The sequence below is a fragment of the Abramis brama genome (assembly GCF_963993115.1).
Source record: "Abramis brama genome assembly, chromosome: 24".
In the NCBI taxonomy this organism is placed as follows: Eukaryota; Metazoa; Chordata; class Actinopteri; order Cypriniformes; family Leuciscidae; genus Abramis; species Abramis brama.
The window spans coordinates 4,172,933-4,200,345 of record NC_139986.1 but is presented as its reverse complement, the minus strand read 5'-3'; the positions used below and the strand labels follow the sequence as shown (position 1 = coordinate 4,200,345).

Below are 27,413 nucleotides of genomic sequence, written 5' to 3'. Positions count from 1 at the left end.
ATTTTCTTGACCGACCACCGAGCTTCATTAGCCGGTTGAAACCGGTTAATCGATTAGTTTAAAATATGCTACGCTATTTGAAATAACAGCCATTTCGAGCCGCGCCTGCAATTTCGCAACTCTGTCGCATCTCTCTGCCGCCCTGCCTCCCGCTTTGGCTACCTTTCTCACCCGAAGAGGCTTGCGGGTGTCGCGTTTTCAGGTGATGCATCATAGATGATGTGCTACTACTGTATTTAAGCACTGTGTCACACAAGTTGCAACTTACATCTGTGTCATTCTTTTTGGTGAAATGGTCCCACACACTACTTTTCTTTGCACGCTTCATCCTGTCGTCTGCCCTGGCTCTAACCTCGAGCTCTAACCTTCTATATATATAAAATACTATTTTTGTCAAAAATAAAGTCGTCAACTAAGATGTTAGCTGTTCCAATGTTGACTATATTCAAACTAATGAATACATAGATAAAATGTAGGCCTATAATCATTTTTTTTTACAAAGAAAGAGTACACTTGAAATATTGTTGAAATTGTAATTATTGTTGTAATTGTAACCTTTTTAATAAAATAGCAAAACATATTTACAAGATAGATGTAAGCAAAATCTTAAATGGTCAATATAAGTCTTCTTCTAAATATATCTTTTGTCCTTGCATTGTGGCTCAGTCAGTGTCACACCTGAATGAATTATGCAGAGTGGGTGGGACATTGTATTCTCAGGTGTAAACCACTCCTCGTTCACGCCCCCCTCGCATATTGGCTTTCCAAGCAAAACCTGTTTTACATCAATTTAAATCAATGTATTGTTTTATGTGAACGATAAAGCAAGACTATTTTCACATAATTTTGAAGCCAGAACTCGAAGCGACAACATCCATTAGACAAAAGTCTTATTGACACATATTTATTATGAGTTTTGTGGTCTTATTTCAGCAACTTTCATTTTAATTTTTTTTCAATAACCACGCATACACATTATTCTCTTAAAAATTCAAAAATATACATGCATGGTGATCACATATTTTGGTAGCCCTGTTTGTGCTATATAGAGTGAATTTACACCTTTGCCATTTGCCAATAACTGAAAAAAGCACAAATGTCAGAGCATGTCAGAACACCTCCAGGGCCCAGAAAACTGCTCAGACTCCAGAGGGTTAAGCCTGTAGCCTTTACTTTTCGCAAACCTTGTGAGCGCGCGAACCCAGATGCTGTGACCTCGCGCCAAATGTTTTTATTGGTTTATTAAGTACAAACAGGCGAGTTATGAAAAATTGAGTGTGAGGGATTTGTTCACTTCACACAAAAAGATCTTGGAATGAGATGGCTAACTGTAGTAGCGTATAGTCCACTGTCTATAATAGCCTAATTTAGAGATCACTTTTTTTTTTTTAACCGACTACCGACAACTTTGATCGGTTCACGTTGATACGGTCAACAAACGGTCATCGGTTAACATCCCTAGTTTTGATGAGAAAGTATTAGTCAAATCCAGGGCTGGGCAATAAACTATATCATATCATATCAAGATCATGATAAAGTTGATAACGATAAGCTCTGGTTTCTCCAGGCTTCCGTCATTGTCAGTATACTCTTTAAGCGGGCAGCATTATTAAATTATATGATGTATATTGATCAATATGGAAACAATTATCGTGATCATGTTTTTTCTTCTTCCATAATGCCCTCAATAGACTATAGGCGTACTGTACAAATAATAGTAGGAAAGTTCCCCTTTAGTGCTTCTTACTGCTTACATCTGTATCTCCAACACGCAATATTTTTATTTTTTTTTAGCAGTTTCTTACTTTATCTCATGACTAGTTGTTCAGTGTGCCCTGAGAACATAACATTTGGGTTTGTAAAACTCACACACATGCTGTAAATGAAACTGCGGGACGAACCTGACGAACCCAGCGCATCTGCGCCAACTCAGTGAGTGAAAAGGTTTCTGGGACGGTGGAGTTCAGGGCTGAGAGACAGATGGAGAGGGAGGATCAGGCTCACTTCAGCTCTCATGACCTCAATCGTGTGACACGAGCCCAGATGCAGATGTTGTGTTGTGCTAGCACAGTCTCTTCTGTGAAGTGCATCTCTGTAACCAGCAGTGCTGAAGCTTGAAGAGCACAGATGCAGACGGTTGGAGGTTTCTCGAAGCTAATGTGTTTGTTCTGTCAGACGGCAGCATAAAGGTGCTGCACTTCTGTGACTTTTGTGGTGATTAACGCAGCCAGTGTTCATTTTTAGTCTGCAGAGAGCATTCTCTCATGTTTAGGGTCGTGTTTGGTGACACATCCTGTTTTCGGTTCATTTACACGCAGTTCATGTGGAAGCGGACTCATCTTTTCAGCGATCGTGTTTGGTGGCACCTAATATTTGAGATGGCAAATGGTTCACATGACTCATTCACAATTATTCAAATGAACTGCACTAACAGAGTAATCGCACCAGAGTTCGTTTTAATCCAAACATGCCAAGTTTGCATGTCTGGCAAAGTGACAAAGCATTTCTAGTCCTGTCAATTTTTCTACGATTTGGTAGAGTACAGAAAATGAATGCATTATAATATAATATAATATAATATAATATAATATAATATAATATAATATAATATAATATAATATAATATAATATATAAAATTAAATTATATTAAATTATATATTATATTATATTATATTATATTATATTATATTATATTATATTATATTATATTATATTATATTATATTATGCAGTACTGTATCATTCCAAAAATTGGGGTTGATATGCAATGTTTTTAAAAGAAGCCACTTCTGCTCACCAAGACTGCATTTGTGATAAAAAATGCAGTAAAACCAGTAATATTGTAAAATATTATGACAATTGGAATAGATTGTAATATGTAATTTTTTCCTGTTATGCAAAGCTGAATTTTCGGCCTGATCCTTCAGTTATCTTGATGATTTTCTGCTCAAGAAACATTTCTGATAATTTTCAATGTTGAAAACAGTTGTGCTGCTAACGGTATAAATGTCTTTACTGTCACTTTTGATCAGTTTAATGTGTCCTTGCTGAATAAAAGTTGATTTCTTAAAACAAAAACCAAAAAAACACCGACCCTAGTACTGAGTTCCTTATTTTTCAGCAGTAACACGAGGAGGTAAAGAAGACGACCGTAGGAGCCGGACACATGACAGTCATTTCAGAAGAAAGTCGTGATGAAGAGAATGGGGCGTTGAGGAGAATGATGTTAGATCAGCGTGTGGCGTGTGATCGGCCTTCACTCGCTGAACTCCAGCTATGCGGAGGGAGTGAACCGGCTTCGTCTGCCAGACTGTCTCTGCACTGTTGTTAACTTTACCTCCCAGCGTTCATTCGTCTAATTAGTGAAGCTGCGAGAGGTTTGAAGTTCCTAATACCACATGATAGAGCCCATAACATACATCTAGATTACTTTGCAGCGGAGTTAATCATCAGAGATGTGCATGTTAGAGATGAACGTGAGATGTCTGTGTCTCACCGTTGGATTGTAGTGTGTTTCTCTGTTTCCGAAACCTTGCGAATGCTTGCGTTACCTGTGCAGCATTTCATAGTCAGACACTTGATGCATCTAAGATTCTTTGTTCTTGTCAAAATCTGAAGCAGCATTGCATGCATCAGTGTCTCTAATTGCACACTTGATGTGTCCTTCGCTTGCACTAATCGGTGATTTCCACAAGATCGAAGGGCGTTCCATTCTCGTAAACACGAAGGGCTTTTCAGTTATAAGAATCAATCCAGTTTATGTTTCACAGCTAAATAGCTCTGCGACGCATTAAGCATTGCAAAATAAACACTATTATTTATTAGATTTGTATTATAAAACACAATATATGGCTCCTATAAATTAATTGTAACAGTTCCACTTAGTGCAACATTGGTATTTTTTAATTCAACTGTAAAATTTGCTTAGAAATTACTCTTATCAAATCCACTTGTAAACTAGAACACTTACAATTAGTAATATAATCCACATAATATAATTATAATTCCACTTTGCAGTGGTCTGAAAGTGAAATTAAAATGACAGTGTCTCTTATAGTGCGGCATTGTAGCCTATAGTTGTATGATTTGTTTTCCATCTTGCCGTTTTGTTGTAAAATAAACCACTGATTAAACAACAACATGTGGTGCAGTTATTAAAGGTCAAACTGTAAATGTAAATATGTAAATTCATCTCTTGTTAAAATAGCACTGGGCCCATGTTTGAGTGAGACGTTTTTATCAGTGTTTGTCCTCTGTATCTCTAACTGTACAGTGAGTTGAATTACTGTAATGACTCTTGGAAATAGGCACCTTACAAACCGTAAACATTTAATATATATATTTTTAAATCAAAATTTGCATAATCTGAATTATAGCATGCATGAATTTGTGAGGCTACGAATATTTACAGTTGCCAATAATTAACCCTTCAGTGTCGATCGATATACCACAAAGGCCGATATATTGGCATTTTTAAATCATCAGCATTGGCTGATGAGTTGCTGAGGCAGGACTTTTATTTTGACGTTGCTTTTTTGTCGTTATTTTTATGAAATAATTTTGCTCGGTTCAAAAGGCCATGTCACCCAGCCTTAACTTCCAGGGTTGATTCATTGGAGTAGTGTGATTTTCATGTATTCTGCAGTTAAAAAAGATAAACCCTCGATTTAGGCGGGATCGGCCAATTGATGATCACAGGATTAAGACGATATCTACCGGCATGGTCACTTTATTTTTGGTGTATTTCTGATTATTTTACTGAAGTCAGCTTTCAGTTTGTCAGGTATGATGTCGGGATTATAGATGGAAAGCACAGTTTTTCCTTTTTTTTTTTCTTTTTTTTTTTTTCACCACACGCCTGGTATCCGGTGATGCATTTCAAATGAAATGGCATATCCTGCTTTTGCTGTTTGTGCCCTACTTTTGGATCTGCCTTTTCCCCCACTATTTTCCTGACTCACCCTTGGACAATAGACAATCGCTGGCCATCATTCTAGAGGAAGTGATCTCTTGCTCTGACTGCATGGAGATCATTTGACTATAAACTGTCTTCTGGCAGTCGTCGAATTGAAGCCCTAAAACAATGGTCATCTTCATCAGTTATTTATTTAGCCAAATGGCACACAATCGCTGGAGAGATGATTGTCTTTGGCGAGTAAACAGAGGCACATTCCCTGCGTACATCTGAGGGTGTTCCCAACAACGTCGTCGCCAGCGTACATGCCAGACGCTTCGGACGGGAGCTGTAACGCATCGATTTTTTTTTTCCAAAGTCATTACAGTCTGTTTCCATTAGTGGTTTCCTTTCTCGTTTTTTGTCTTTGCGAACATGCAGTTTTGTTAAACTTACGATTTTCTTTCTTTTCTAGGTCTGCCTTCGAGCATCTCTACTAAGATATCCACAGCTTTAATGCAGCACAGGTAAGCATTTCAACTAACAACATTTATACATGATGTTTAGCATTTGGTTGAACATTTTACGTACCGAATGGAAACTTTAGCAAGATAAACTTTGATTTAATTAGCTCGGCAACACTTGAGAGATTGGTGGATAGTTGCTAAGTTTGTGTAATCAGAATACCAATAATAACCAACTTTAATCTTAAGTACACGGGGACTCTTATTTTGAAATGTCTTTGCTCTTTCCACCTGCTCATTTAAGAAGATGAGGGGGAAAAAATGCACGGTAACACTTTATTTTACAGTGTCCTTGTTGCATGTTACATGTACCTACCGTAGTAATAACAGTAAATTATGCGTAATTGTATGCAATTAACCCTCAACCAAAACCTAACCCTATAATAATCACATGTAGTTAATTTTAATTACTCAGTACTTAAATATATAAATACACTGTAACAATGACACCTTAAAATAAAGTGTAACCAAATGCACTCTTGCAACCATCCACAACACATTACAATATAAACATCATAAAGTAAACATTGTCTCTATTCATCTACAGAAGATCATATGCAATCTGTTGGCATAATTGTGTTGTGTTTGTCAGAGCTTCTCGATCGCCCCCTGGTGGCTGGACACAGTATAGCTCACAAATCCCACCCTCTCCATGTAAACAAATGGGACGTGATCCAAGCTAAATAATCAAATTACACTTCAAATAAATGTTTTCCAAATATGGTTTCTGTCATTTTAGGTAATGTTTATCACGCTGATGTAAGATCACAAGCGGTGCGACAAAAGCAAATATACCCCATTATAATCAGAGACGCTGTCTACACTGGAAAGCGGCGCAATGCGACATGATACCAGACAGTAAACCTGAATGAATCAATTAGGCCTTTTTAAATCAAAGGTACATAATCAAGCTAGCAGTCTTGGAGTTCATTTTGATGCCGAGTTAAAGTTTGATAAGCATATAAATTCAGTGTTTAGAGGTGGCTTCTTCCAATTAAGGAAGATAGCGAAATTGAAACCTTTTTTTGTCTTTTAATGATTTGGAAGTTGTTATGCATGCTTTTATTACGTCCAGATTGGACTATTGTAATTCATTGTACTATGGTATTTCTCATGCATCACTTTCACATCTGAAGCTGGTTCAAAATGCTGCTGCTAGGCTTTTAACCGGGACTAGGAAATATGCGAGTATAACACCTGTACTAGCATCCCTTCATTGGCTTCCAGTCAAATTTAGGATTAAGTATAAGATGTTATTATTTGTTTTTAAGGGCTTTAAATGGGATGGCACCAAGTTATTAGGGGTAAGAATTGGCAAAAATGTGACGATTCGATAGTATTGCGATATTTGGGCCACGATTCAATATTATTGCGATTCTTAACGTATTACGATTCGATTCTGCGATATATTGCGATTCATGTCCTCCATATTATTCAAAGGCATTACAAAAAATGACTGCTCCAACTCACTTCAAATGTCACATTTAATTCTGTGAACATTATCTTCTACACATTAACTGAAGTGCAAAAACTTAGGAGGGTAGTGCAAAAAGTTTGTCCTTGAACATTCAGGACACAGGACCTTATTACAGGACAGGACGTAATTATTCTCTGAATAGGAGACCTCTCACATGAATGGTGAGCTGCTCCCAGCACATAACTTAAAATTATTTAAATACAATAGAGTAACATAAACCTGAGAATAATCACAAATAAGAGTAACTTGAGAAAAATAAACAAAAATGTGTACTGCTAGAGTCCAGTCCTGTTGGCTGCGAGGTCATCAACCAAAATTAATTTGGGAATATTGGCATTTTTGTTTAGAAAAAGGAGTTGGTCAACATGCCCACACTTTTAATTTGAAAGAAGACGGAGCGTCGTGTACAACCGGTTGTGATGGTGAAGCCATTTTCATTTGAATTTGCTGTTGAATGTACGACAACAAAGCACCGCAACAAGCGCCACCTTGTGGATGTAATACGCAAAATGCAAATTATCAGAGTAAACTCCAGAGAAAACCAATGGAGAAAACCCGAAAGTAAAACAGATAATTTTATAATTAAATATTGCAAAACTTTGCGCTACTGTATCGATATAATTGCGTGCGCAAAATATCGCGATACTGAACAGAATAGATTTTTTCCCCCACCACTACAAGTTACATTAGTGAACTTCTTCAGCAACATACGTCTCTAGGCCTTTAAGATCTGCACGAAGGTTTCAGCTAACCATTCCTCGTCTCGACTGAAATCAAAAGGAGACAGGGCCTTCTCTGTGTCGGAGCAGTTTACCCCTCCATGTTAGATGTCGTGCCACCCTTGATGCGTTTACATCTCATTTAAAGACTCATCTCTTCTCTCTTGCATTTGATTGTAATTCATTTTTGTAATTGTTTTATAATCTTAGATTGTATGTGCTGGGCTGTATGTAAAGCACTTTGGCCAACGTGTGTGCTATATAAATGAATGTGATTTGATTGATTGATTGATTGATTGATTGATTGATAAACCGTTCAATTTCTGATGTAATCCAAGCGCTCGCGACATGAAGAACAAACAGATTTGCGACGGTTGATCTGTCGATTCCAGTGTAGACGAGCTGTTGCGACGCGACGCGACACATGATGCTAGACTTTTTTTGTAGTGTAAAGCCAAATAGATCATGTGGTCACTGTGTTTCCAAGCTCTTCAACAAATGCTTTTTTCGAATATTTTATGCATCTATTAATATATGCTTCTGAGTATACTCTGCATGTCTTCGTTTAGGGCAACGTCGGACAGGATTCGTTTAATGTAATGAAAACACGAGTCCAAAGACCTTTAGAAAGTAGGTCACCTCTGTTGAGTCGTAGAGATGTTGAACAATGATGTTGATCTATTCTGACAGCCAGGTTTGCTGTCCTGAACCCTGTAGGCCAATCAGAAACTCTGTGTTCTTGAGAACGCTATACCTGGTCATGTCCTTTAGGCTCAAAGGTCTTCGTGCACTGATTGGTCTTCAGTTCGCTGCTGTTGTTGTTGTTGTAATGCAGAATTGTCATTTTAGATCCATCACTTCAAGCTTAGTCATCCAAGTGAACAACAGGATCTCTACAACTTCCAGTTTAACTCCAGATTGTTCCTGGCAAATGTCATTGTTTGTTAGGACGGAGTTCGGTTGAAGTCTTTGTGTTGGTTTTCCAAAGAGCAAGCTGACTTTGAAATGGGACATTGGAAGAGATTTTCGCTTTTGGCTGCAATGACACCATTATATGAGAACTGAGCTGGACGATGACATCACTGTTTCCTCCAGGACGGCTGTATATATAAATTAACTGAATTAATAACTTTTTTACAACCAAAATGAACCATCACTGAACTTAAACTGGATTATGACGCTGTTTTCTTCTAGATCTCTGTTGCATTATTTTCATCATTATCAGTGTAAAACAATCTGTATTGTTGAAAGCACTATATAAATAAAGGTGACTTGACTTGACTTAAACCTATTCTTAAATACCGGAACATTTTCATCATTGTTTTCACTTGCTAAATAAAGTCTTGTTCCACTATGTAACCTCAATTCAATTACCATCTTTCCTCAGTGTTGAAACAAATCCAAGATGACGGAAGAGGTGATTGTCATCGCCAAGTTTGATTACATGGCCCAGCAGGACCAGGAGCTGGACATCAAGAAGAACGAGCGTCTCTGGCTCCTGGACGACTCCAAGTCCTGGTGGCGCGTACGAAACGCCACCAACAAGACGGGCTTTGTGCCTTCCAACTACGTCGAGCGGAAGAACAGTGCCAGAAAAGCCTCAATCGTCAAGAACCTCAAAGACACTTTAGGTAAAGCCGCAACTTCTGCTTTACTCCAAAATTACTTGCTCTCGTGTTGCTTAAAACCCACATGACGTGTGCATTGAATCTTCAAGAAATTATTCAGCAGAATACTGGCTACTGTTTTTAATTCAAGAAAAGAATGTTGTCAAGGTCCAGAAATGCACCCTAAATGTGGCCCATATGACTTGTTCAATGTTTTCTGAAGCAATGTAATAGCTTTGTTTGAGGGACAGACACACATTTATGTTATTATACATTGAAAATCTCTCAATTAAATCTGGCAATAACTTTGGTTGCATACAAGAGTGCTTAAAATCTAATGAGAGTGAGTCAAGATGGCACAGTTTTAGTTTTCACTCTTGTGTGAGGAACAAAACAATGTGCTAACAGATATTTGAGCTCACTTCTGCTTATAAAGAGGTCCGTATAGATCTGTTTCTAATTGAGTAATCTTTGTGGTTCAGCATGTAGGGCAAATTCGTTGTCATTTCCTGAGGAGTCTTGTTTTTGACCACAACAATGTTTAGTGCTTAGATACACAGGAAGATACAGTATTGCAGTTAGAAGCCTGAAATAACTGCGTTCGTTTGAGAGCCCTCCTGCGTTCAGCTGCTCGCTAGCTCCCAGAACCCCACACCTTCAGTCAGTTACTTCACAGGTAGAGTACACATCTTGTACTTCACATTTCTGTTGTTTCAAACTCTGAGCGAAACACGGTTGTTTTTGCATTGACCGACGTCAAAGAAAGTAAGGTAATCTTTTAAGCCGAGACCAGTTTTCTCTTCGATGTACCTGTTTGCGTAATCATAAAATGTTTGATTGGCAACGTTGTGTTCGGTTTATCGTCAAATCCATTAAGTTGAGCATAAATGCGGTGAAACTTGTAGAGAATGCGTATGGGTTTTATTTAGACTTCAATGAAAGAGAGAAGAAATTCTGTGCATAAAGTTAATGGAGCGTAAAGATTTATTTTGCATTGTTTTCACTGAAATTAAAAACATCCCACCCCATAATTCTTATAACTGTGATGATATTTTATTTATTTTTTTATCTAAAAATCTGTATTTGTTAAATAATCTGTAATTTAGTTGAATTTGTTATTTGAGTTGTAAAGTTTTATATATCATGGCTTTTTTATTTTACAGTAAGTAATTGTCATTAGATTCTCATTACATTTAATAAATTCTGTACAATATAATATATATTTCTATATTTAGTCACAAAACTCCTCCACAAATAATAGTGTATTTTTGTAAGAAATAAAAGAAAAATTGGGTCTCACTTAATATTAAGTGTCTTTATCTACATTTAAATTAATAATTTTGATTAAAATGCACTTATTTTGTACATGTTTTTACATCGTACTTCTATTAAAAAAACCTGCATGTAATTACATCTGTTATTAATATCTATAATTATATCTATATAAAGACCTACATATAATGTGAGCAAAAGTATTCTAGCTTTTACAAACGGCTTAAAATTTTGTATACAAAATGTTTTTGTTTTTTTATATTGGTGTGAATTGGATGTTTTCATGAGATTGAAATATATCTGGCGATATCAGGTGTAATGGAAGTAGCAGCCGATCTTTTCTTCCATATCGGAGTTAAATTGATTTTTGAAAAAGAAAAGAAAATGTAGGCCGTGGACTTGGTCCTGTTCGCCGATCAGAGGGCGAGCTTGCAGTCGACTGTAAGAAAGAAGTCTGTCGTTTCACTGGAAGATCAAGTTATGATATTTTAATAAAAAAATTTAGTTTAAAAATACAAAATTAAATGTATGCACTGATGAATCACTTGCAATAAGATCAGCAACATGCATTTAGAAAATAGAAAGGGTGAGTTTTCATTCCAGTCCGACTTTAAGGACATCTTTTGCATTCAGAGGATTTGAGATGTTGGTGAGGGAAGTGTTTGCGACACTGGAATGTGAGGCGTAGTGTCGGGAGATAAGCTAGACAAAGAGAAACGGAGGAGATCGAAAGATTAGCTCATCATGTTCCTGTCCAGACTAGCGCACATGTTTAGCACAACTGAAGACCTCCTGGACCCCTCAGAAACACACTTCAGGACGTCTCCTTCACAGTGGAGGTCCTGATCCTGTAGTGTGTGTGAGAGTGATATCAGACAGGTTATACTTCAATTTCGAACAGAATATCTGTTTTAGTGTGCGTGTGTGTGCAGGCTCTGACAAACACACATAACAGCAAATTATACTTCTGCATACTTTTTACTACAAAACTGTGAATTCTGCCGGTATTCAGACAGTCTCATGCATACAGATACAGATTCGGACTACGGTCTACAATCGCCTACGTAGGCGAAATTTGTTTGACATTTCTAATGGTAAACACAGCCATGTTGAAGACTTCAGTAATGTTTTTCACTGATGTTATGGCAGTCCACTCTGCTTATTGTTTTTCGAGAATGTTGTTCTCCTGTTTGTCATTGTGCACGAAACTTCACGCCAGTAAATCATCAGGAATATTGCTGACTTGTGCGTCTCAAGCGCCCTCTTTACGTTTGCCCGAATGCCTGTTAGTTGTCCGTGGATTTGCCTATATTTGGCGTTTAAAATGGAAACGTCTTATGACATGGAAAATCGTTTTACAATCATTTTACAATCGATTCGATGAACACTTGCGTCTCAAACATCGAACAGGATTTTTTCACAAAAGTGACAGCCCTAAGTAAGCCAAGCCATAGAAGCTATCATGTTTTGGAAAGAAAATAAATGTATGCATGTATATTATGTATGCATGTATATATGTATTATATATACATATACACACATACATATTCATACATGCGTATAATACATATACACATACAATGTATACAGCAAATATACACACATTATATCTGTGTGTGTGTGCATGCTTATAGACATTTTTAAACGTGTGTGTGTGTGTGTGTATCTGTAAACATGATTACAAATAAAAGCATGCAATTATATAGGCTATTACATAGACATTTCCTAAGCATCCTTTCAAAGCAACAGTTTCTGCTAGTGAATATTTGCTGTGACGTGTCCTGGGAACTGCAGGCACACGTCGGTTAGACGCATGTTTGCTCTCAAATCTAATCTTCCAGCCGGTGTAGTGTTGAAGCGTCAGTGGTGTCTCGCTGAGCTGGGTCTGTGCTGTCGGACACAGGAGCAGGGGTTTGTGTCTGGCCTCGAGCTGTACAATGGAAGCTTTGTGTGCGCTGATGGCAATCTCTCCACCACTGTCTTTGCGGCCGTTTTGAAAATCCTCATTCACACACTCTCTTCTTGAGTCTGCTTTCTCTTGGTGTTGAGGTTGTTTATCTGTTGTGTTTTATGTTCTGCATGTGTCCTCACCTTTAAGTGCTCTTCCTCCACAGCCTTGTGCAGTGCACAGATTTCCTGCCCGATTGTGTCTGCTTGCACACCATAAAGTCTGATAAAAACCACAATTTTCTCAGATTCTTGTGCAAAATGTTGCTTCTTTTTTTTAAATGAAACTTTCCCACATTCAGGGCTGCAAGATATTGGAAAAAAAACTATATTTTGCAATATATATATTGTCTTATATGTCTTCAAAAGACAGCTGAAAACCCATCTCTTCCGTGAGCACTTAACCTCATAAAAAAAAAAAAAAAAAAAAAAAAACTTTCCCTCTAAAACCTCACTTATTGGGCTTATGCTACTCTGAATAATGCCTGAACTTCGTATCTTGAGCACTTCTTGCGTTGCTTTTGTTTTTTGCCTCTTCATGATGACTCGCTTAATCTAGTCCTAACTTGTAAGTCGCTTTGGATAAAAGTGTCTGCTAAATGACTAAATGTAAATGTAAATATATATATATATAATTTTTATTTTATTTATTTTTTTATTTTTTTTTTGGTGTTGCTATATGAATACAATTTCACTAGATGACTTGAATAGCTCTATTCAGAAAGAATGAATAAGGGCTGCATAATATATCGAAATTACCGAAATATCGCAAATGTATATATCACAACAGCTTGCAATAACTGGGATCATGAACTAAAGACAAAGAGAACATCACTCACTGCTCTTGGCTGAATAACTTATAGATTTAATAAAAATAAAATATATATTTAATTCATACAGTGAAAACTAAGCAGTGTTTTTTTTTTTACATTTGATTATTCATTTTCTGTTGAAAACACTGCTGTTCACTTTCAGAAGTAGTAGGGATGTTTTCTTGTCACACAAAGAATGTGAAACACGTATGTAGGTTATATAATATTTAATTTATTTTTAAGATAATTTAAATTTATTTTACACACTTTTTTGTATCGCATATCGCATTATTTAATGAGTTAGCGCATATCGCATTTTTTTTCAATATCGTGCAGCCCTAGAATAAATCATTCTAGAACGATTGGGGTGATTTTGTAGGAGAGTGAATGTGCATAGAAAATAATAACAAACAAATTAAAAGCGTAGATAAATACAAGATAACAGTATTCAGGTAGAACAGTTGAATAACCAAAAGTAAAATGACACTTTCTGTAAATTTCGTGACCCGTGCTGGCAAAATGAATCTGAATGTGCATAGTTTTTCACAAAAATGAGTTCATTAAAGGAGAAGTTCACTTTTAAAATGAAAATTCTGTCATCATATAATCACCCTCATGTTGTTTCAAACCTGTATGAATTTCTTTCTTCTGCTGAACAGAAAGGAAGATATTTAGAAGAATATCAGTAACCAGGCAGTTTTTGGGTCCCATTGACTTCCATAGTAGAAAAAAAAATATACTATGGAAGTCAATGGGACCCAAAAACTGTCTGGTTACTGACATTCTTCTAAATATCTTCCTTTCTGTTCAGCAGAAGAAAGAAATTCATACAGGTTTGAAACAACATGAGGGTGATTATATGATGACAGAATTTTCATTTTAAAAGTGAACTTCTCCTTTAAGCTCTCGACTAGCGGTCACAATGCTCTAAATAGCAATTAATCATTTAAAAGTATCTTAATTTGTGCGTTTTCTGAGAGGAGGATCTTTCCTTTGTCCATGAAAAATGTGTTTTCTCTAGCCCCTTTCACTCAGAGATTCCGGAAAATACACGGATAAAGTGACCCGAGTTCGTTTGATTTTGGTTCATTCACACTGCCAGTGATTTTCCGGAATCAGCGTGCGTTCACACACAACCCGTAAAAATCCCGTAAAGACACGTGACATCGATGTGACTTGTAATATCTCAGCAGCGTCTTAAGTTTGCTTATGAGCTGCGATTTCTCTCTCGAGAACCACGCTTGTGCATTTTTTTCAGCCTGATCTCATGAAAATGCGTCTCTATTGCACGCATTGTGTTTATCGTGCAATTTATACGCGAAAATGAGTTTTTACGGTTTTACAGTTTTCGCGTGCACTTTATTGCGTGTAATACACACGCACCCCACACGACTAAACCTACCCATGCGTATTATATGCATGTAAAAACTCATTTTGCCGTATAAATTGCACGATAAACACAATGCGTGATATAGAGACGCATGTAGTGTGACCGGGTTGATCGTCGTTCTGGCAATTTCTCTGCAATTTGCCGCGATCATCGCGCTGTGTGAAAGGGGCTTCTGTCTGTCTTCCTCTCAGCACAAGTGCGGGATCGTTTTAAAGCGCATCATTCCAACTTTGTGTCTGAATATAGACTATAATATATTTTGTCTGAATATACAGGCTGTCTGTTTCATTAAAGAGGCTACATGCGATTTTCTGAAATTTAAACTCGCGACTGACACCTGTGGCCAAAAAACGGAACTGCTCTTCCTTTCTGCTTGCTCTCGTACGTGCACACTTCACAAGTCATCCGCTGCAAAGAAGTCAACGTTATGTTTACAGAGGTAAGAACAGTCAAATACATATACTGTTTGAGAAACTAAGTTTGTTTGCTGACTAGCGGTGGTGGCAGAGTGATCTGAAACGTTTAACATGAACGCGCTTGACGTCACATCCGCAGACAGCGTGCGAAAAATCCGACCCGACAGAAAATAGGAAAAATAGGATACAGGCTTATAGGTGCACCCGCTGTGAGCTGACAAGGTGTCAGTATGCTCATCAGGAGATGTTTGAGTCATAAATGGTAAAATAAAAAGGCTATTGTTACGTTTATTTTGGGGAAAAAGTTGCATATAGCCTCTTTAATATTATTCAAACAATTGTGGTGTCATGGGGAAAAAAAGTTAAATATATATTTTTCCTATAGATATTTGGTTTTGTGTGCCAAATTTGTTGTTATTACCAGAGATTTTAAGGTTATGTAGATTTTAAGGTATGGGTTTGTAGGTGATTTTGTTTTGGAACCTTAAGAAAACTTTAACTCGTTTTTTCTCAAAATTGACTTTGCTGACTTTATCGTCTTCTAATAGGTGTAGCTCATTAAATTATTTTTTGTCTGATTCCAACAAATCATAACTTCCTTTTGAAGTTTTTTTTAATAGAGAATGTGAAAATAACAATAACTAATTTTTGAAAATATGCTCATTGCGACTCATTTTGCCAGCAAGGGTCACATATAATTAATCTGTTAACTACAAAAGTTATTTTCTCTTTGTATTTTGTTGATTGATTAACATTAATGACACTTTAAGACCTAATGCACGGATCCAATATAATGATGTGCATCGGTTTTCTTTCTCAACGGTTCAGGTTCACATAAGCGGCTGTGTTTACGAGGATACGGGCATTTTGACAATTTTCCGTGTGTGTGTCCGTTCAAGCATAAAAAGACGAGAAGGGGAACTGAATTTGGTTTTTGCTTTAATCTCGTTTGATTGTTTAAAATGACAGGACTTAATAAACGCTTGCAAATGATAAACTTTGTAATTAATCTGGGGCCTGGTCCATACGGATCAACTACGATCCCTACTTGACATCGTACATCCTACCATGTGACTATGGCGGATGCGGACTGTGCAATGTCAATGTTGAAATGATATATTGTGCAGCCAAGTGTTGATAAAAAACCAATGCATGAAGCTTTTTGTTTTGTTTAAAAGCTGAGGCTCTGTTCTTTCTTTTGATATATTGTTTGTTCATATTCATACAACAGAAAAATCTGCGGGCCACGAACGTTTTGTGGAAATGATCATAAAAAAGCCGATGCTGGCTGAGGGCAACTTTTAAAAAGCTGGAGGGGAAATTTGAATGTTTATGCAACATTGCAACTTTATTTAAGTCTTTTTTTAAATGCTGGTATCAGATGGTTATACCTTTTTATATAATATAGTACTTTGTTCTATTTTCATGGTAGGCTACTTCAAAGGATACTACATTAATAACATGTCCAAACATGCTACGGTCTTGATTTAGTGTGAACAGACCGGTTGTTCATGACTCTTTCTGTGAAAACTTGCTTCTGTCAATGAATATGAATCCTTTGAGGCTGCAAAAACATGAAGAAAAAAAAAGAATATGTGTGTATATATATATATATATATATATTTTTTTTTTTTTGAAACAAACTTGCTAGTCCCCATATGCGCCATGAGTGAGCTATGTGTGTGGGTGGGGGGACAGGCTAGTCCTCCTAAAGGAGCAATGGGTTCTGATTGGCTGACGCTGGTCACATGTCCTGCCGCCTGGCTGTGGTGTAGGCAGTGGGTTGTTCACTGGCGGGAGGGTGTTTCACAGGGAATAGCAGCACAGCTGCAGAGGGAAGAGCCCAGTTGCCGGGATAGCCCAAAATGGATATGGCTAACCTCTTCAAACACTTCTTCCGTGAGTTTTGCCACCTTTTCTCTCCTCTTTATTATATCACCAGTCTAGAAAGTTGACAATGCTGAAAGTTGTTGCTTGGACTTATTGCTTGTGGTGTTTGAGTTTGCATTGAGACATTCTTAGTTGTAGGATTAGGGAAGTTTGAAAGGCTTTTCCCCCTCTGAGCTGAGCTGGGTGCGAGTTTGTCAGTAACCCCCACTCTCTCTCTCTCTCTCACACACACACACACACACACACACACACACACACACACACACACACACTTTATTTATTCATTTTTTTTCCATTTATATGTCATTGGAAAGCAACTATGAGCGAACACAAGTTTGTTAGGAAATGTCTCCTTTCTTTCCCTCGTTCTCTGTGTGTTAGTCGAGCAGCTGGGCGGGCAGTTCTCTGAAAAGCCTGTAATTGCACTTCACACACACACACACACACACACACACACACACACACACACACACACACACACACACACACACACACATACACACACACACACACTGCAATCAACAGTGTAAAGAACCTCCACTCCTCTTTGTGCACTTAAACTCTCCTGTTACACTCAACCGGAATTTTCTTTCCCAGCCCGATCCTCCTTTAATCAGGTTCAGCTTTTGAAGCGCACTGGCTCTTGTTGGTCCAGCACGATGATGTTTTCCTGTGGTCTGCTGTCGTGGGGGTTTCCTCGTGCCAGTGGGCCATAGTTGGGCGACGTCAGCGCTCCGGTAAAACACTGAAAGCATTGTGTCATCTGGAGCTGATTGATGAAGCTCATATCTCTTCTGGGAGAACTGCAACTGCTGCTGGAATATATTCTTCCTTTCTTCGGCCGCTGGATCAGTCATGTGTTCACACACTCCCCTCATGTTCCTCTTTCTGTAGCTGTGCAGTTCAGTGTCCATCCAGGCTTTTTAATTCAAGCACCGAACGGATACTGGGTTGTTGAGATGTGTTAACAGATGCCGAAGGATCGTAGGACATGATGTGGTCGTGTTTGAAGTGTTTGGGTATGTAATTGTGCTTGAGAAATAAGTATCTTAAAGGGATTGATTGGTTGAAATTTTTGTATTTTGTACTTACACATATGACCCATACCATATTGGTTATCAGCTATTATTAGAGATTTTTTACGTTTGTTAGTATCACTCTATTGGTTGTATAGTACTGTTCAAAAGTTTGGGTCATAAAAATGTTTTTGGAACATCTCTTACGCTCACTAAGTCTACATTTAATTGATAAATACAGTAAAACAATAATATTGTGAAAATAAATATGCTGATTTTGTGTAAAAGAAACATTTCTTATTATTATCAATGTTGAAAACAGTTGTGTTGCTGATTTTTCTTTTTGGGGAACTGTGATTCATTTTTGTCAGGATTCTTTGAACAGAAAGAAACTTCAAAATCTTTTGTAACATTATAAATATTTTACTTTACTATTACTAAAACTTACTGACCCTAAACTTTTGAATGTGTATATCAAACAGTGTTGGATACTGAATAATGCATGCTCATATCCTCTATTTTTACATTTAAATTGCCATTGTGTAACACACTGCAAAATATGTTGTTCTTAGTAGTTTTGTCTTGTTTCCAGTCCAAATATCTAAAAAAAAAAATCAAAAAAAATCAAAAAAAAAAATCAAGATGTATTTACTAAAGTAGTAAAATGCCATAAGATATTATATCTTGTTTTTTTGTTTTTGCTTAAACAAGATATAATATCTTATGGCATTTTAATACTTTAGTAAATACATCTTGATTTAAGAATTTTTAGATGTTTGGTCTGGAAACAAGACATAAATACTTAGTAAGAAAAGCATTTTTTTGCAGTTCAATCGCTTAAAATGAATCTTTAAAAACATTAATTTAATAGCAAAGCTCATAATATATAAATTGTATACTGTACATTTATAATGCTGTGATGTCTAGAATTTTTAAACAATTGATTTCAGTTTTTATTGTTAGGGTTAGGATTAGCCGTAACATGAAAATGATTATTGGTTTAGAGGTTTCAGCAGATTATTGATATCGGTTCAGGTTGTGAAGTGAAGGTCTAGAGACATGTTTTTTAAAAGTTGAACTTATGTTATGTTTTTAGCCAACATGACATGCGTGAGACGCTGCAAAGACACAAGGCATGAGCACAACCGTCAAACACATCCGTCTAGCACGCGTTTACATCGAAAAACAATGGAGAAGCAGCACAGAGGAATAGAAAAATCACGTTCTGTGTGAACAAAACAAACCCCTTAAAGGGAAAGTTCACCCAAAAAGTCATTCACTCACCCTCAAGTTGTTCCAAACCTGTGTGAGATTCTTTCTTCTAATGAACACAAAAGATGATATTTCAAAGAATATGGATAATCGAACAGTTGAAGGTAGCCATTGATTTCCATAGTAGGGAAAAAAAAATACTATTGAAGTCAACTACCAGCAACTGTGGATACCAACATTCTTCAGTGAGTGAGTAAATGACGACAAAACTTTCATTTTTGGGTGAACTATCCCTTTAATGCTTAGTTAATGACATGCGACTGTAGTATAAACGGTGTTTAGAGGAGAGGGCTGTGATGATTATAGATTTTCACTACACTTATAATGGCCAAAATACATTTTGAAAAAAGAAAAAAATCATCTCTGAAGTTAAATTCATCTTTAACTTTGTGTGTTTGGTTTTTTTGGTTAATGAATCGCATTGAAAATATGACTATAGGGAGGCATAGAGAGAGAGAATCGACAGCTCTAGTTGGCGCTAAACCCGACCTAGATAAACCTAGACGTGTCTTCATGTGGCGTATGTGGATGTGTGTAAACACAAATGTTGCATGGAAAAGAGCAGCTTGGAATTTCTTCAAAATATCTCCTTTTGTGTTGCACAGAAGAAAGAAAGTGATGCGAGTTTGGAGTGAAATAATGCAGATTTTTGTCCCTTAAATCCTTAACATCAGTCTGTCCTGTGAGGTGGTCTTAGCTTTCGGCAGTTTCTCTACTCTCCGCCTCACCCTTTCTCTCTTTTCCTGTGGTTCAGCCTTCGCTCGTAGCGGAAGTGGTTTAATTTGAGACAGATTCTCCTCAGATCTTTGGAGCCTGTGAGGGAGGAAGTGAGGAAACCGGGTTGTTGATTCACTGCAGCGTCAGCCCATCCGTCTGTTTTCCTCCACTTCCCACTCCGACACTTTGTTATAAAGCCAGTCAACTCTTCCTCTCTGATGGAAAGCACCACAAGATAACGTCGCTTTGTGAGAAGGACAAACGCTCGAGCTTGAACTGAAATGCGAGTGCCTCTCGCACAAGACGAGGGCCGGAAGTGCTGATGGCTTTCTGGAGTGTTCCTGACTAAAACACACATCAGGCTCGGCTGGTTCTGCGTACGTGGATGAGCGGTGACCCCCGTTTGACTCACTCTCTCTCTCTCGACAGACCCGCGCTAGCCAAACAAGCACAGATGTGTGACGGAGGCTGTTTATCCCAGCTCGTCATCACAGTACGTGCACCAGAGCCGAGCGTCTGCACTTAGAAGGGGGAATGTCACAAAGCGTTTCACCCCAAAATCAAAAGAAGGAATTAACACAGTATAGTCTGTTATTTGTATACTGGGAAAAAGTATTTTCACTACAGTAATGCAGTATTGAAGACCATATGAATCATAAAATGTACATTTTATATGACGTTAAATACAACCCTTAGCAAATCTATAAATTAATACTGTACATTACAACATTATGCGACACCTAGCATCTTAAATTATGGATTGTAGACAAAATAATCTCAATCTGTTTTACAATGTTACGTTTGTTTTTCCCAGTGCCAAACTTTCATTTATTGTGTTTAAAACTTATTTCATCAATTCAATTTTATTATTATATATTGTATTTTGGGATTAAATATTTATATTATATTTTTGTTGTGAAATTTAACGTTGATTTCTAGATCAGTCTTTTGCAATAACTGCGTTTTTTAAGCTGTTGTTGAGCATCTGCGTGCTTCATTTAGGGAAATGAGAATGATTTTTGATGTCTGTTCTTTGCAGATAGTTTTTGTTTTATTTGTGCATCGATCGAGCATGTGATGTGCACAGACAGCCTTGAGCTCTGTGGTTTACAGTCACTGTCATTGGAGGCCTTTTGATGTCTTGCCTTCTTTGAGTTGAAAGAACGTCTCGTTTTCCGCTCGGCTTCGAGTCCAGCATTTTAGATTAGAAGTATTAAGTGATTTTCTTTCCTGTTGTCACAGTTTTGCTTGTATCTCCCTCATTCGTACTCTTGGGTACATTGTCATAAGAATATTTTGTAATTATTTACACAGCATCTCTCTGTCTTGCACAATTTTTGTAGGCAACTATACAACAGCTGTTACTGTACAATGACAAGTATTCTTGAAGTGCCTTGAAGCAACTTGTAAACACAGTGGTGTATGAATATGATAATAGTGTCTCATTCAGTACCATGGTATACATTTAAATATTTAACATCTCTGATACGATCTCATTTCTATGGTACTACCACAATTTATGTATGTTTGTCCATTTGACAAGGGTTTGTTTTCCACACTTTCATAGCATTTATTTACTTTGCATAGTTGCAATTTAAAAATCCACCTTTTCATGGCTGTAGGTTGCTTTTAAATGGAGTACAGCCCTATATCGGAGAACAATAGGATGAACTCACCAGAGGAAACAACTAATCCAAGTTGCACTCAGAGGAAAGAAGGGAAGGGAAGTGGATGTAGTCTGTTGGGCGGGTGGAATAGGAGCTTATATGAATCATACTCTGCTGTGTTTTTACAAGTTGAAATGGTTGCCAGTTAGTTGCAGATGGCAGATTTAGCTTAAACTTGATTTAAAAAAATAAAAACACATCGATATATGCATGTTGAGTTATGTCCATGCCAAGTGTGTAGCATCCTCTGTAGGAATCCAGGAACATTCCTTATCCTGTATTCAGGAAACACACCATGGCTCCATACAATGCGTTTTGTTCTAGTAGCAGCACATCCATGGACACATATAGAGACCAGATTATCAGAGCCTTGGGTTCAGTCAAAGCCTCCTAGCATTATGATGGTGAGTTTTGTTATTTGACAAGCATCATTTAGATTTTTATTCAGAATTCAAAATCTCTTTAAAAAAAAAAAAAGTACAATTCCAACTATATATATATATATAAAAAAAACATATTCCAGAAGTGGGATACATGTGCCATGTGTGTTCACCTAGTACAGCATGTTCTTGGAACAGCATTCCAGTCGACCAATCAGATTTAAGGGACGAGTTTACAGTTTCTGTCAAGTTTAGGCTTATAAGCAGGGTTATGTGCTTCTATTCACCTTTCATTTTCCCTCTGATTTTAGGGATAAGTTATGGGTTGGGAGAGGGTTAGGACTGCATTTTCAGACAGGAATGTTGTTCCAGGATCAACAAGATATGGAGCAAGTCTGTCTTGGCAAAATGACGGCGACCCATGTGTGATACAGCCTGATTGTGAAATTGTGTTTGTGTTGATGTGGTTGATTATTGTCTGAGAGTGTTATTTAAGAGATTTGGAAAAACTTTGGAAACTCTCCATGTCACCTTTTAAGAGACCCTGTAGACTGACTAATCCAATGACTGAGTGGGTGGATTACCTTCCGTCTCGTGAAGCAACATCAATCATATTACGCTCGGGAAAACTACCACCACTGGTCTGAACGTTCACACACCCAAGATCAGTTGCTCGTTTTAACAAGTGAAAACTTGAAATTTGCCTTCATAATTCTTGTATGTTTTAGCCTGTATTTGAGTCCAGATTTGCACTTATTCACACTTCTTTATTCAAATTTCTATTTTCCTGAATGAATTAGATCCCTCAAAAGTGAAAAGTCTTTCCAAACCCCTAAAAGAAAGTTTTTAAAAGAAGTCTTTTAAAAACCTCTGTTCTTCTATTGAACAGAAAAGCCCTATTAAAAGAGTCCAAACAACTTTTTCCACTATATTTCAAGTCTTATGAATTCATATATGTTTGTGTGATGAAGATACCCAAATATTTGATGATGGTATTACTATTTTAAACTAGCAATGGTCAAACCTTTTTATTTACTCTGGATCTTTTCAATGAATTAATTGACCTGGTTCACAAAACCTTTCTGAATGATTCCTTTATGAATCGTAATCTGGTTCTTATCATCTCATTTCATTTTTGGGGCGAACTATCCCTTTAAGAAATGTCTTTTGAATTTGTGGATGATCATGAGTTGACCTTGTGCTGTCAGAAGGTTCACACACCCATGGTTGCATGCACCAACATGTCCACGCATGGAGCACTAAATGCTCCAGTTACTATTGCTCTACAACTTCACGTTTACTTCCTGCTCACATTGACCATGCAAATGTCCACCCCCCTCAATCGGACATAGCTTAGGGGCCAGAGGCAAATAGCTTGGTTTGAGATTTCATGTATTTGTAATGCAAATCAGGCAGTAGAGGCATCAGCAAGCACAGAATAAATTCCTCTGGCCTTGAGCTTTGATAAGCATCTTGCTCTGAGCAAAATGGGCTCTTGGAAAAGCTTTATGTTCTCACTCAGTTAACCTTTAACCTCTGAGTAAGCATAAAGTAAATTGGGTGATTTCCTTTTAGATTAGTTAAGAGTAGATCCAGGATTTCAGCTGCTTCTCGGTTGTCAAGTTTTGAAAAATCATAGCTGCTAAGTATTGCCTACAGGTATATGAAGTTAAAATGGTAAAGGATGAGTTTGCCTCCTTCCCAGATAGATTGATAACAAAATGAATCCTGTGTTTTACCTCTTTTTTGGGGGCTTAGTACCATGTTAATAATATCATGGCTATTTGGAGATATCCATTTTAAAAACCTCATAAACAGCCTAAGGTGCTGTGGTGGACTTAGTTGGCCCAAATGCTTATCTCCTGGTAAGAATGGTCTTGCCTGATGGTTTTAGAGTGGTTTGTGGTACTTTGAGCAAACCTTCTCAGACCAGCAACCCACCTTGAATACATGCTGTAAAACTAGCCTGTTGTAATAGCATGGTATTCTTTGAAGAACCATGTACTTTGTATTGTATACAGTACCATGGTATTATCATCTAATACAATAATTGTGTTGCTGCAGTACATTTTTGTAAGGTATCTAAAGAGAACATGTGTTTATCTGTCCTTGGGCCGGTACAAACTTCACTGCCAAGTGGACATTCCTGTATGGTAACACTATTCGCAAACCTTTGCCAAACCCGCCAACATGGCCGAAAGGCCTCAGGGTCAGATATTCTCCATTAATCCTGCAGACCGACCCACTTGGCTTGACCTAATGTGGTCGGACAAGCCGAAATCCTCAACGGTATCCATGAACCTAACCCAACACTCCCGCACTCATTCCCTCCCCATGGAGGAGGACGATGGGTGTGGTTTTCATTCCAGTGTCTCTTTGCAGTTAATTGTACTTTTCTCTGAATAATAGAGCTAAACCGCACAGCTGTGTCTTGCAAATGAGTGAAGCAGGGGGAAAATTATAAATATCTTTTCTGAGAATAAATTTGACACATTAGCATCATGGTGGCAATTTTTTTTTTGCGTTGTCATTAAGCAAGCACGTTTTGGTTTGCAGAACTGTTGCTCTTACATGCCTGTTCACATGGACACAATTGAATAATTTCCATAATCAAGCAGGAAGGCAAAGATGCACGGCTTGTCATGTGATTTATGAGTGGTGAGAACATGATTAGTTGGTTGTGATTGGGTGGTTTCTAAACTGGACTAGCGCCCGTGTTTACTAAGAGAGCACACATTGCTCAAGCAGGCGGGAGCTGATAGCTACTGTACCCCTGTCAGTGTGAAAACACAAGCCTCACTGCACTGTAACATGTGTTTGGACAAGTTCTCCTTTCACTCATGCCCTGCCTGTTGGTGCCTGTATCAAAATACAATGCTCTTTGGTTTCACAGATACAGGGTGTACAGAGCACAGGGTGCGGGGTGATGAAATTACCCCCTGAAGAGATTGTCTCAACTCATTTTTCATTTCCAATCAAGATTTTCCATTGAAAATACCTTTTGTTAAATGTGATATTTTAAAGTGGTGCAGACAATGTCATTAAGCTAATGCATGAGTTTTTGCTCAGGATACAAAAGAACTGATCCAGAACCTAGTCAGGGTGAAACCGAGTCTGGAATCAGAGTTACACTTGGTTCGCAGTGCTCACAAAGGTTAGCAGTTAAAATTACGCCTCCTTGTACCTTGTTTTGACTACTTTTTAAAGCATTATCTCAGGAATTCTTCATGGGGAAGGCAATCCCAGAATGCAGAAACAAGATTTGATTTGCTAGCAATTTAAATGGAATTGGTGATTCATTGCAGTTCCTCTGGGAGTTGCGTTTGTTTGCACTCTGTTCAACTTTGTCGTATTGCCAATTTCTTGTGGCATTGATGTAAAAAAAATAAAAAATAAATAAACCTTTCAGTGTTAAGTAGTTGAGTGCAAAGACAACACCTGTATTTCGGAAAACCCTTAATTGTACTTCTTTTCTGTATGTATGCAGGGATCGGTAAGGTGAAAAGGAAAACAGGCATGCGTGAAACAGCCTCCAACTCGGACTCTGACTTCAATCCAGACAACAGCGAACGTCTGTATGACCTAAACCTTCCCGCGCTCGTCAAATTCAGCTACGCGGCCGAGCGGGAAGATGAGCTGTCGTTGGTCAAGGGCACAAGGGTCATCGTCATGGAGAAGTGCAGCGATGGCTGGTGGAGGGGAAGCTACAATGGCCGCTCGGGATGGTTCCCATCCAACTACGTGACGGAGGATGCGGATGGATCGGCGAGCAACGACTCCGCTGGTTTGTCGGAGAAGCTGGCTGCTGTTGTTCATAGTGTGAACGGCAACCGAGTGTTGCACACAGTACAGGCACTCTACCCGTTCAGCTCGGGCAACGACGAAGAGCTGAACTTTGAGAAGGGTGAGGTTATGGATGTTGTGGAGAAGCCAGAAAATGACCCGGAGTGGTGGAAGTGTCGCAAATCCGACGGGCAGATGGGACTTGTGCCGAAAAACTACGTGAATGTTCTGCAGGAGTCGCACAACTCGGCCAGCATGGCAGGGCCGCCCACACCTGACTGTGACTACATTGAGCCTTCATCCAGCGGACGCTTCGCTGGCAAGCAGTGGTACTACGGGAAGGTGACGCGCCATCAGGCAGAAGTGGCACTCAACCTGAGAGGCGTAGAGGGAGACTTTCTTATTCGGGACAGCGAGTCCTCTGTGAGTAGACTGACATCTTCCTCATATTCTCATGAAGGTGCTTAAGTACCATAGTTCACTCCTCATTTGAGGAAAACACCTTCTCCATAGTAAGTCGAAGTTCAACGTGACGATTTTGAAATGTTATTTTTAAAGTGGAGAGTTTATCATTACACCATAAATGTCATAGTTCCTTTTTTAATATTCAAAAGCACACACACTTCCTCTGTTCCAAAAACGTCTTGAGCTGCCTATGTATCATGTTTTTGAGAATTATGTTTGAGCTTAGCAACATGATAAACTGCAAAATCCTTTGGAATCAATTGTGAGTCAATTCTTCCTTGTTTTTTATGAGCTTGTCGATGACGATGCTACCTTAGATCATACCAGCTGTCTTAGTAGTTCACTGTGTTTTAGGACAGAGTTAATAACTTGAGATTACTGGTCTAAATTAACAACTTCTTCCCCTTCTCTTTATATTTTGTTTTTCTAGCCCAATGACTTTTCAATATCGCTGAAAGCTCAGTCCAAAAACAAGCATTTCAAAGTCCAGCTGAAGGACAACCTGTACTGCATCGGACAGCGCAAGTTTAACACAATGGAGGAGTTGGTGGAACACTACAAAAAGGCGCCCATCTTTACCAGCGAACAGGGCGACAAACTCTACCTGGTCAAGGCTCTGGCTTCCTCCTGATCCCAGTAGAAAGAATATCCAGTTAACAAGGACTACACTTCTAGACAGACTGGGAATATCAAGCATTCCATGAAAGGGAGGTACAGGGAGAGATGGACAATGACACTCCCGTTCATTTGCTCGGAAACTTGCTCATTTCATTGAGGGACACGCCCAATGTATCAAAATACAGTGTTTAGACCATAGGTGATGCAATGTATTTTGATGTCAACGTGTTAGAATTAAAAACTAGGTCTTTTGTTAATATATTCTTTTCATTAATTTCGAAAATGTATTGTTCATTTGTTCTTGAACTTCCCTGCCAATTTTTTTAACTGTCCTTTCAAGTGTCTGCTGTTGAAGTCCTCACTGCAGAAGAACTTTGCTCAACGTGTTTCAAAGGTCTCACATACTGTCTGTTACTGCCTGCATTGCCTGAATGACACAGAACTATTGAAATTGACGTAATCTGCTATATTTATTAGGAATCAATTCTCTGCCAAATGCTCAAACAATAAAAGCGACAAGGATTTGCAAGAATATTCAGATTTAGGC

General features: G+C 38.0%; 1 protein-coding gene across 5 annotated transcripts in view; it reads left to right on the top strand.

Moving 5' to 3' along the window:
- The window catches only part of nck1b (NCK adaptor protein 1b), a 57,319-nt gene extending 30,192 nt beyond the window's left edge, over positions 1-27,127 (top strand). The window contains exons 2-5 of one of the 5 annotated variants that reach the window (XM_084102328.1): positions 5,370-5,421; positions 9,002-9,245; positions 25,488-26,206; positions 26,679-27,127. In XM_084102328.1, the coding sequence (XP_083958454.1) occupies positions 9,020-9,245; positions 25,488-26,206; positions 26,679-26,879 (1,146 nt within the window). In that variant the 5' untranslated portion in view covers positions 5,370-5,421; positions 9,002-9,019 and the 3' untranslated portion in view covers positions 26,880-27,127. Of the gene's footprint in view, positions 1-5,369; positions 5,422-9,001; positions 9,246-9,737; positions 9,898-16,834; positions 16,958-17,386; positions 17,968-20,392; positions 20,447-25,069; positions 25,155-25,487; positions 26,207-26,678 lie in introns of those variants that run through there. The other 4 variants (XM_084102329.1, XM_084102332.1, XM_084102330.1 and 1 more) reach the window with 4 other exon arrangements.
- Positions 27,128-27,413: the final 286 nt, after the last annotated feature.